The sequence below is a fragment of the Podarcis erhardii genome, assembly GCF_964252035.2.
Source record: "Podarcis erhardii genome assembly, chromosome: 17".
NCBI lineage: Eukaryota > Metazoa > Chordata > Lepidosauria > Squamata > Lacertidae > Podarcis > Podarcis erhardii.
In genome coordinates, this window is record NC_138515.1 from 11,559,348 (window position 1) to 11,571,365 (window position 12,018).

The window sequence follows — 12,018 nt, forward strand, 5'->3', positions numbered from 1 at the left end:
TGAGATGACTCATTTCTCCTCATACAGTGGTGCCCCGCAAGACGAATGCCTCGCAAGACGGAAAACTTGCTAGATGAAAGAGTTTTCAGTTTTGGAGGTGCTTCGTAAAACGAATTTCCTATGGGCTTGCTTCGCAAGACGAAAATGTCTTGCGAGTTCCTGCGGGGTTTTTTCCCTCCTCCCCCCTTTTCTAAGCCGCTTATCCGCTAATCCGCTAAAAGCCGCTAAGCCGCTAATAGCGCTAATCCGCTAATCCGTCAATGGGCTTGCTTCGCAAGACGAAAAAACCGCTAGACGAAGAGACTCGCGGAACAGATTAATTTCATCTTGCGAGGCACCACTGTATCTTTTCCAGAATAAACATGCCCAGCTCCTTCAACCATTCCTTATAAGGCTTGGTTTCCAAACCCTTGATTATCTTGGTCATCCTCCTCTGCACACATTCCAGCTTGTCAATATGCTTCTTGAATTGTGGCACCCAGAACTGGACATAGTACTCCAGGTGTGGTCTGACCAAGGCAGAACAGAGAGGGACTAAGACTTCCCTTGCTCTGGACCCTAGACTTCTGTTGATGCAGCCTAGAATAGTTGCATCATCTTCAGCTTGTGGTCCACCAAGACCCCTAGATCCTTTTCAAATGTACTACTGGAAAGCCAGGTGTCCCTCATCCTATATTCGTGCACCTGGTTCTTCCTGCCTAAGCGCAGAACCTGACGTTTGTCCCTATTGAAATTAGTTTCGTTAGCTTGGGCCCTGGTCTCCAATGTGTAAGGTCATTTTGAATTCTGATTCTGTCTCCTGCTGCATTCTGCTGATGTTTCCTAAGAACAGTCACTCCTGGCCAATTACAGTGGTGCCCCGCAAGACGAACGCCTCGCAAGATGGAAAACCCGCTAGACGAAAGGGTTTTCCGTTTTGGAGGCGCTTCGCAAAACGAATTTCCCTATGGGCTTGCTTCGCAAGACGAAATGTCTTGCGAGTTCCTGCAGGTTTCCCCCCCTTTTTCCCCTTTTCCTAAGCCGCTAAGCCGCTTATCAGCTGATCCGCTAAAAGCCGCTAAACCGCTAATAGCGCTAATCCGCTAAGCTGTCAATGGGCTTGCTTTGCAAGACGAAAAAACCGCTATACGAAGAGCCTCACGGAACGGATTAATTTCGTCTTGCGAGGCACCACTGTACAGAAGGGGAAATGGACTAGGAAGGATTTTGTGGCGGCTGTTTTCTGAGCAGCCCCTGGTAAGAAGGCGCATATTGTGCGCCGGTGATGTTGAGCACTAGGAAGTAACAGCAAAAAGGGGACCACTGCTGGGAACTCAATGTCCTCACTTAAAGGCACAAAGCAGGGGTAGAGGCTAGCAAGGGAATGTGCCATAGCTCAGTGGTGCAATTGATGCCTTGCATGCAAAGGATGCGCATTTCAATCCAGAGGATCTCCAGGAAGGACTGGGAAGACTCATGCCTGAACACCTGGAGTACAGCTGTCAATCAGAAGTGACCATATTGGAGTAGATAGACCCATGGTCTGATTTGGCAGCAGGGCAGTTTGCGATGGCGTCCGGTGGGGCAGCTGCAGCTGGTGCCGTATGGAGGGTACAGTTGCTAGCTGGCTAGGAGCGCCAAGTTTGAGATCTTGGACAAACATTAACTGATCATTGCCAGCAACTATTTCTCTCTCTCTCTCTATTTCCCCTCCCTGCGAGAAGTGAGGTTGCAGGGAACCAGGCAGAGGGCCTTCTTGGTGGTGGCGCCCGGCCTGTGGAATGCCCTCCCATCAGATGTCAAAGAAATAAACAACTATCTGATATTTAGAAGACATCTGAAGGCAGCCCTGTTTAGGGAAGTTTTTAATGACTGATGTTTTAATGGATTTTTAATCTCTTGTTGGAAGCTGCCCAGAGTGGCTGGGGAAACCCAGCCAGATGGGCGGTTTATGTATGTATATATGTAATAATAATAATAATAATAATAATAATAATAATAATAATAATAATAATAATTTCTTCTCCCACTTACAAGTCTTTGAAGCCTAACCCCTATTTCTGGAAAGGGGCCGTGTAGATCACCTCTGCCTCAGTGGCCAATGGAAACACACGGCAGTATCACTTCTGCACATCTGCACTAAAGGTTTTCATAGTTGCCATTTACTTGTTAATCCCCCCGATGCAGAAATTGCAGCACGGAAATCTATTTTCCTTTCCAGACAGGGATGCAACTGCATTTGAATTTTCTGGAGTGGCCCCTCTGTCCCAAGCAAGCAAGAGCCAGATGTTTCATCAACATAAGCAACTGACAGGCTAGAGCATTTGGGGATATTGTAATGAGGATCCTCTGAAGAATCAAAACATCTGGACAGATAAGAATTTAAATCTTAAATGGCCTATTCCGTTTCTCATTCTGAGGCAGGCGTTTGGATCTCAGCCTTGTCTAGCAGGCACAAGGCCACGAAGACTGAAAGAATGAATGCCTTTGTAAACTTCTAAGGAAGATTTTAATCATTTCCCCAACCAGACATGTGACACATAGTAATTAACGATTTACTAAATGGCAAGAAACTGCCTGCATCCAATTAAGAAGTGCTTACAATCATATGAGTGACATGGAGAAAGAGCCAGGCAGAGAGACATTTGCAGTGCAGACGGCGTCTGAGCAATACAAAAAGATTACGTTGACCTTTAACTGGAGTAGGAAATCTTGTTGGACCAAGTTTTATTCTCTGTCAGCCGAATATTTCCTTTTAATAGCAAACTTATTGATGCCGTGCCTATCAACAGGGCAGCAAAATGGGACCATCCATGGACAAGAGAAGGGTTTTGGATTCTGTGTACTAAGGGGACTCCTAGGCATGAAAACAGGGAGGCAGGGAGCGGGGCCAAAAGCTGGAACTTTCCCTGCCTTCATCAAGCCCCTTACCGTATCCTGAACGAGGATGGGAGACAGAATCGGGAGATGCACCTTGCAAGGCAGCAGCCCTAATCCTGGCTATCCAGGATGTCAGAAAAGCTTTTAAGAGCTCTGACCACTTTGAAACTAAAACAGTACAGTGGTACCTCGGTTTTCGAACAGCTTGGTTCACGAACAACTTGGAACCCGAATGCTGCAAAACCGGAAGTAGGTGTTCTGGTTTTCCAACTTTTTTTCGGAACCCGAACATGCTCCGTTTTGAGTCCCCCTGTGTTTCCTGTTGCGCTGCTAATTTGTGCCCCCCCCCCATTGTAATTCAAGCCTTCCGTTTCCAATTGCAGTGTTCTAAGGTGACATTTGGAGCTTATATTCGGTGCTTTTGTTTTTGCTATTTATTCTGCGTTTTTTTGTTTTGAGGCTTTTTCAGTTAATTTATTTTTGTGACTTGTGTGGATCCCAGTTCAGCTATCGATTGATTGATTGTGTGACTGTGGAAATGGATAAAAGCCATTTTATCCAAACAATGACTGTCATCAGTGCAGGTAAGAAAAAATTTTAATTTTAATTTTTATCATCTACAATACTGTTTTATTTTATGGTACAGTACATATTGCTTTCATTTTATGGATCAATGGTCTCGTTAGATAGTAAAATTCATGTTAAATTACTGCTTTAGGGGTTGTTTTTAAAAGTCTGGAACAGATAGTAAAATTCATGTTAAATTGCTGTTTTAGGGGTTGTTTTTAAAAGTCTGGAACGGATTACAGTGGTACCTTGGGTTACAGACGCTTCAGGTTACAGACTCCGCTAACCCAGAAATAGTACCTCGGGTTCAGAACTTTGCTTCAGGATGAGAACAGAAATCGCGCGGCAGCGGGAGGCCCCATTAGCTAAAGTGGTACCTCAGCTTAAGAACAGTTTCGGGTTAAGAACGGACCTCCAGAACGAATTAAGTTCTTAACCCGAGGTACCACCGTAATCCGTTTTGCATGACTTTCTATGGGAAAGCGCACGTTGGTTTTGGAACGTTTTGGTTTTGGAACATCCAGGACGGATTAAGTTTGAGAACCAAGGTACCACTGTATCCTCCAGCCCCGATTCCTCCCGCCTGCAAGGACATTTTTAGTTGCTAATGGGGCAGAGTCCCAGATAGATTAATTAGGGTGAAATTTGGGGTTGCGGATGTGCGCCGAGACGCACGCATCCCCGGACTCTGATATTTCCCGCTCCCCCACAAAAAACTGCCCTGTACCCTGTGGGAGGGGAAAGATAACCGTATCCCTCCATGGGCATCAGGTCCAGAGCTGGAAAAGCAAGACCATGCTCTCCCGGCCTCAGCAACCACGGTTCTGCAGTTCATACACTGGGACAGAGAAGGGATTTCACAGTTGTTCCTTCACAGCCTGCCCCCTGCCATGCGTGGTTCGATTTTACCCTCCAAATCGCTCCAACTCCCCATCAATAGACAAAGAAATCTCGCCAAGGAAGGAAAAAATGGTACATACCCTCAGCCACTGTTTCTCCGTCAGAGCATCGCTGTAGTCCACATCCCTGCGTTGGCGGGACCCCCTCCCAAATATCTTCTCCTCCTCCTCTTCGCAGGTGAGCCTTTCCACTTCGGCATCGTCCTTGATTATCCAGGACGGCAGCTCGTCTTCCTCCATCAAGCGCGGCTTCCGCTTCGGGTTCCGAGCATCTTCTCTGCGCCGGTCCAGGTCCATTCGCTGTGGGGACAACACAGCCCTTGAGACATTTCTTTCTTTTTTAAAAAATATTTTTTATTAACAGACCAATCAAATCAAATCACATAAATTCCAAATTACAAAGCCGAATTTCAAATTTTTTGTTGGGGGTACCCATATTTCAAGTTCCGAAAGGGATCCAATCCTCTTGTTGTTGCTACTGCTTTAATGTCCACAAATCTGTCCAAATAGTATTCACCATTCTATCCAATCCTTTCTTGTTATTTTCCACATCTCTTCTTGTTATTTTCATATATTTTTCCTTTCCCTTGAGACATTTCTAGCAAGCTGTAAGCTTGGAACTAGCTGGAGGTTTGCAGAATTTTCGGCCATTTCTTTTCTCTCAACAAAGTTCCCTTCAATTTCTTTTTTATCAAATGACTTAACATTTATTCGAATAAATCTCAACAAAATGCAAATTCCCGTGACAGGTAATTTCTGAAAATTGGGTGGGTTCTTTTTTTTTAAATTACCAAGAGAGAAAAAAAGAAAGAAAGAAAAAAGGAGGAAGGGGCACTTTCAAGGTTTCCGCAAACTAGAACATATTTTGTTGGGGCTGTTTTGCCTGTGCATTAATGCTCACCAAATGCCAACATTTGCAGTACTTGTAATGCAGAATTAATTTTACATGCCCTAATGGTCACTAAAGAGATTTACACTCCACTCCTAGAAGGATAAGTATCAGCCATCTATTACACAGCGGTACGAAGACCTTAAAGTCCTTACTATATTTGAATAAATTTTCTGTAAACATCACTCGGATACATATTCAGACATGTGGATGGCTTTTCCAACAAGTAAATAAATTCCAGAGGTGATGATAAACGGTACTTAAAATAGATAAATAAACCAGCAAGCAATTCCAAACTTACAAAACCTCAGAAGTCCGTTCTGTTTCAGAGGGGTAGCTATTTTAGTCTTTTGCAGCAGAAACAAAGACTAACAAATTTTATTACGGTGGAGAAGAATTCACTTCACCGGATGTGTGCTACTCAATCCTTGCTTTCCTGCCGATGGTCCCCACACAACAGGAACGTAAGAAAAGTACAGGAATATCTGCAAGCAGCACCTCTGAAATTTACGACAATGGTAGCTGGTATGCATGTCAACTCAGATAGTGAGCACGAACAGAAACATAGCCCAAACAAGAGGGTGTTATCTGCATACTTGCGGGGAACCTTGAGTCTTGCAAAAGTACAAAAAACATTTAACAATTCTGAGAAGCCACAGATAATAGAGGGAAAATCAGAAAAGAACAACTTGATCATGGCTGCTGGGGGAAGAATGGGATGCTCTCCTTGGAAGAAACGGCTGGCTTGAACTCTGAATAGGACACCTCCTTTGAGGAGACAGCATACAATGAAATTTTTGTGCAGGCAAAGAAGTATTTTTAAACACCCCTTTCCCCAAACTAATGTGATAGGAGGAGACAAAAATACTTCTAATGTGATTTGCCCAAGGCATAGGGAAAGGTCAGCTCCAAATATATGAGCAGGCAAAAAAAATTTCCAAGGATAAACATGGTTGACACCAGGGTCTAAGAATAAGAAATGTTTCCTCCTATATACTAACAGTGAATTTATTCTCTGTGTGCGGATCCTTATGTAGCCAAAAGAAGAACAATCTACATACAAAAAGCAGGTGGCAACAGGTTCGGGGAAACCTCAAGCTGCGTCAGACTACGAAAAACACATGTAAGAAAAATTAAGGGGGAAACACTTGGGAAGGGGGTAGAAAGAGCCCAGTGAGGATTAAGAGGGTTCCAGAGGCATGGATTGCTGGCTGAGGAAAACCAGAAAGCCAAAGGGAATGGCGGAGGAGGAATGAAATGGAGGCTCTTGGAAAAAGCACACGGAGAGTCAACAACTTGACCAAAAAGACCCCACACTGCAAAAAAAATAAAAATAAATGGAAGGTTGGATAAGGTTTCTACCTCCATAAGTGAGAACTGTACAAATATGAAAATGTTGGCAAGATTAAAGTAAATCTTATGTCACGGAGTAATTTTTAATTCATGAAACTGTGAATTATAGATTGGAATAGGAAAACTTGTGGAAGGGAAGGACGGAAGTCAACGGCTCTATGGAGCATAAAGTAGGATATATGTAATAAGACTTGATGTTTTTGTTGGTTGGTGTTGGTGTTCTTAAATCTCAATAAAAATAATTTGAAAAAAATAAAAATAAAAATAAAATAAAAATAAAAATAAAAAAAATAAAATAAAATAAAACAGTGGAACTGTGATGGTGTGCAAGAAATGCCAAGGTGTGAGTCTACTTTTCAAGCTCAAGAGACAAACTTGGATTGTGGATGTGTTTTCCAATGGATTATTCCAGTTTAATAAGCCAACTAGCCAACCACTTCCATACCAAGATGAATGAAGCTTGAGAAGGGATCCTCATTTATCAGGCAGCTTTGGGAAACATCCTGAGCTCTTGTATGTCTATAGGACTGGACATGACATGACATATAGTCTCGACACTATCATGCCTTGCAGCTTTGAAATAATTATGGTCTTGTGCACCGAAGAAAGGCCGACACAGAGCCCAAGCCATTTTGCAATGCACACCACTGATAATGGCTGTGCTGTAAGATGAATAATGTGCAGGATATTCTTCTTCCAGAGGTGGCTTAATTCATTTGCAAGGCGTGAGTTGAAGACGCACTTTGAAATATTTTTAATTATGTGCATTCCTGAAGGGGCATTTGAGGGCAACGACAGTCACCAAACTCCCACAAATTGATCAATAAGAGCCTGGAAGCTTTCATTAACTTATCCAAATGAAGAAGGGAAAGCATCCTGGTCAGCGTAAAAATTATTTATGCAAGATGCTCTTGGCTCATGTTCTCTGCTATGGTAATATGAGTTTAGCCCATGAGAAAGGTGAGGCATGCAAAATATGTGTGGGTGCTGGGTATCTCTATGATTTTAAACATGGGTACTTCTAATTACCTATGTTTTTATGTCAGTGGGTCTGTATTACTGCCCTGTAACTCTGCTTACAGCATCTTAAAAAGCAGAGACACCACCTTACCGACAAAGGTCCGTATAGTTCAAGCTATGTTTTTCCCAGTAGTGATGTATGGAAGTGAGAGCTGGACCATAAAGAAGGGTGATCGCCGAAGAATGGATGCTTTCGAATTATGGTGCTGGAGGAGACTCTTGAGAGTCCCATGGACTGCAAGAAGATCAAACCTATCCATTCTGAAGGAAATCAGCCCTGAGTGCTCACTGGAAGGACAGATCCTGAAGCTGAGGCTCCAATCCTTTGCCCACCTCATGAGAAGAGAAGACTCCCTGGAAAACACCCTGATGTTGGGGAAGATGGAGGGCACAAGGAGAAGGGGACGACAGAGGACAAGATGGTTGGACAGTGTTCTCAAAGCTACCAGCATGAGTTTGACCAAACTGCAGGAGGCAGTGGAAGACAGGAGGGCCTGGCGTGCTCTGGTCCATGGGGTCATGAAGAGTCAGACACGACTAAACAACAACAACAACTCTGCTTAACGTCACCATAATGTTGGCCCTTCAAAAGGAAGGCAGAGGGAGCTAGATTGTTTTGTTTTAAAAGGAGCTTGCAGGCTCATTTCACGGAAGGGAGGCAGGAAAGAAGTGGAACCTGCAACGGTTTTTGGGGAGAAAGACCATTTTATTTGCCTCAGCCCCAACAGCGTAGTGATGCCCCTACACAGGTTAGGGTACGGGGCTACACTCAAGGGTACGGGGAGCTTGCAGGTACCCAAAATGCCAGATATAGCTTTTAAGATGCCCATGCTGTGAGATCGACTGTAATCATTTGCGCTCCTGCTCTTTGACTGGCCTTCCAGCCCCTTCCCTTCCTTGATTCATGAATATGGCCAATTCCCTGATTCTTATCCACTGTCATAAATCCACTGCTCTTAGCCCCTCCTAATGTTCTGCACAATGATACAACCCAAAAGCCTTCCTTCATTTTTGCTGTCTGAAAAAGGTGGCTTTTAAAAATGTCCTGTGTCCACTGTTCTGATTTAGTGATTTTTGTTGTGCAGCTTAATTTGTACGCTGCCTTGACTGCTGCCAGATAAGGGGGGCAAACAAACAGCCACCGATAGCTATTCTTGGAGCGAAACACTCTTTCTGGACACAGCAGCAGCTGCTTGCTTTCATTTTCCCAGATCCGTGGCAGAGAAACAACGGAAAAGGGCAGGGGCAGGAAAGGCGAAGAGGAGCGACCAGTTGGATTATCGGCCGAGCAGGCGCAACAGCAGCCTCTTGTGGCACATCGGGAAAAAGGCAGCCCCTTCAAGACTTTCCGTCAGTCCACTGAGCATGTTTCATACTGGTTTTGTAGGAAGGAACAAAGAACAACTCATCTGGTTCATCAGCAAAGAATTTGGAGATCGCGGCAGATTCAAATCCATTCATTTCCCTCCATACTGGGCAACACAGGGGCTGAATTCTCAGAACAGGAACACAACGTTACTAAAAAAAATGGTCCAACTAAGTTCGTTCTTGGTATAAGCTTTCGTGTGCATGCACACTTCTTCAGATGCACACAAAAGCTTATACCAAGAAGAAACAGTTGGTCTCTAAGGTGCTACTGGACTTTCTTTCTTTCTTTCTTTCTTTCTTTCTTTCTTTCTTTCTTTCTTTCTGCCTACTGCGTCAGACCAACACGGCTACCTACCAGAATCTACAAATTTACTAGTTCATGTGAAGTATTTTCAACCATGGCTGCACCATTATTTCCCGCTTGGACTACTGCAATGCGCTCAACGTGGAGCTACCTTTGAAGGTGACCCGGAAACTACAACTAATCCAGAACGCAGCAGCTAGACTGGGGACTGGGAGCGGCCGCCGAGACCATATAACACAGGTCTTGAAAGAACTACATTGGCTCCCATGTTTCCAAGCTCAATTCAAAGTGTTGGTGCTGACCTTGAAAGCCCTAAATGGCCTCAGCCCAGTATACCTGAATCATAGAATCCTAGAGTTGGAAGAGACCACAAGGGCCATCGAGTCCAACCTCCTGCCAAGCAGGAAACACAATCAGAGCACTCCTGACATATGGTTGTCAAGCCTCTGCTTAAAGACCTCCAAAGAAGGAGACTCCACCACACTCCTTGGCAGCAAATTCCACTGTCGAACAGCTCTTACTGTCAGGAAATTCTTCCTAATGTTTAGGTGGAATCTTCTTTCTTGTAGTTTGGAACCATTGCTCCGTGTCCGCTTCTCTGGAGCAGCAGAAAACAACCTTTCTCCCTCCTGAAGGAGCGTCTCTACCCCCATCATTCTGCCCAGACACTGAGGTCCAGCTTCGAGGGCCTTCTGGTGGTTCCCTCATTGCGAGAAGTGAGGTTACAGGGAACCAGGCAGAGGGCCTTCTCGGTGGTGGCGCCTGCCCTGTGGAATGCCCTCCCATCAGATGTCAAAGAGAGAAACAACTATCTGACTTTTAGAAGACAGCTGAAGACAGCCCTGTTTAGGGAACTTTTGAATATTTGATGTATTGTTGTATTTTAATATTTTGCTGGGAAGCTGCCCAGAGTGGCTGGGGAAATCCAGCCAGATGGATGGAGTATAAATAATAAATTATTATTATTATTATTATTATTATTATTATTATTATTATTATTATTATTATTATTTCAAGGGAACCAAGGGGGACTGTGCAAATCTTCATTGGCCCCTAAAAAAGGCCATTATTGAGGAGGGCGCATTTATGGAAGAGGATGCCCCAGAAAGGACAAAAGGTATTTGGCCCGGACACTGCCAGAATTCCTCATCTTCAGAATTTCAAAAAGTACTGAAACAGAACTCCACCACTAGGCTAGGGAGTGAGCTGCAAAGGGAATCAAAGGAAGGAAGATTTAAAGTAGGATTGTATGGTATCATTACCATGAAAAGATCGAATTCCTCTTCGCGCCGCGCAATCATCTGATTCAGAGTCTCATCATCAGGAACTTCATCCTCTTCCTGCAGGTGAAGAGACAAAATCACAGAATTTACAGGCATGCACCCACATCAAGATGCATAGACATTAATGAAACATGTGTGAAAAACTTCTGTTGATTTGCCCAGTCTGAACAACCGCAAACCATATGCAAGAAATAATGGAAGCCTGTAGAAAGAAAATTATTCTGAATTTTACAATGATATATTTATTTATTTATTTATTGGTAATTTAATACCATTTCTGGTCTTCCATAGGAAGTATATTGAAAACCTGCATGTTTGTTCAGAAGGAAGTTCAAGTTCAACTGGAGTTATTCCCAAGCAGCAGTGGCATGTGTTGGGGGGCAGAGATGCCCACCCCTCACTGCTGCTTACCTGGGTGGAAAAGGGGGGCGAGGCGGCAGCCATTCAGGTGAGCCAGTGGCCTTCCTGCAGGTGTACCTGCCTGCCTTCAATTGCACACCCACCCTGCCCCAGCCCAGCTGGGCAGCTGCTATGCCCTGGCCAGGAGGTCATCGCCACAACTCTGCTCTGACACGCACAACGCCACTGCTCCCGAGCAAGTGCACAGACTTCTGTGTAGACAGCAGGAAGACTGCACTGTCGCTCATGGAATGGCTATCCGGCAAAAAACGGCAAGGACAGGAGAGGGCTTGGGGAAGGGGCAAAGCCATGCAAAAAAATTTGGGCGGATTAGTCTTCATTGCAGCCCCTTTGGCTTGGACCCAAAGAACCGCAGAACCCGGCAGGCCAAGGGAAGGGAATTCTTTCTGGCTCCATTAGCCAGGTGCTTATTAGTAAAAAGAAAGAAAGAAAAAAAGGGGGGAAAGGACCCCTGGACGGTTAAGTCCGGTGAAAGGTGACTATGGGGTTATGGTGCTCATCTTGCTTTCAGGCCGAGGGAGCTGGCGTTTGTCCGCAAAAAGCTTTCCGGGTCATGTGGCCAGCAGGACTAAACTGCTTCTGGCGCAATGGGACACCGTGATGGAAACCAGAGCAGCGCACGGAAATGCTGTTTACCTTCCTGCTGGAGCGGTACCTATTTATCTACTTGCGCTGGTGTGCTTTCCATCTGCTAGGTTGGCAGGAGCTAGGACAGAGCAACGGGAGCTCACTCCGTTTCAGGGATTCGAATTGCCGACCTTCCGATCGGCAAGCCCAAGAGGCTCAGTGGTTTAGACCACAGCGCCACCCGCGTCTCTGCTTATTAGTATCTGCCTGGCGGGCCCAATTTGAGAGGCGGACAAGGCCGCCCTCCCCCCCCCGTCAAACCCCCTTGTACTTTGATGTTGATGGAGGAGGGAGGGGAGACTTCCAAAGGCTTCTGGAAGCCCCCCCCCATTCCTTTTAAGCTCCCAATCTCAGGGACTTAAAAGGAAAGTGAGAAAGGCTCACGGAAGCCGTTGTGAGTCTCCCTCCTTGCTTCCAAGTTCTCAGTCT

The 12,018-nt window shown here is 45.0% G+C and overlaps 1 protein-coding gene across 5 annotated transcripts in view; it reads right to left on the reverse strand.

The window, feature by feature from the left end:
- The window catches only part of SMARCA2 (SWI/SNF related BAF chromatin remodeling complex subunit ATPase 2), a 131,689-nt gene that overhangs the window by 35,984 nt on the left and 83,687 nt on the right, over positions 1 to 12,018 (reverse strand). For all 5 annotated transcript variants that reach the window (XM_081844760.1, XM_081844761.1, XM_081844762.1 and 2 more), the window contains 2 exons: positions 10,522 to 10,599; positions 4,407 to 4,625 (listed from right to left, as the gene is read on the reverse strand). In XM_081844760.1, coding sequence (XP_081700886.1) covers positions 4,407 to 4,625; positions 10,522 to 10,599 — 297 coding nt within the window. The remainder of the gene's footprint in view (positions 1 to 4,406; positions 4,626 to 10,521; positions 10,600 to 12,018) is intronic.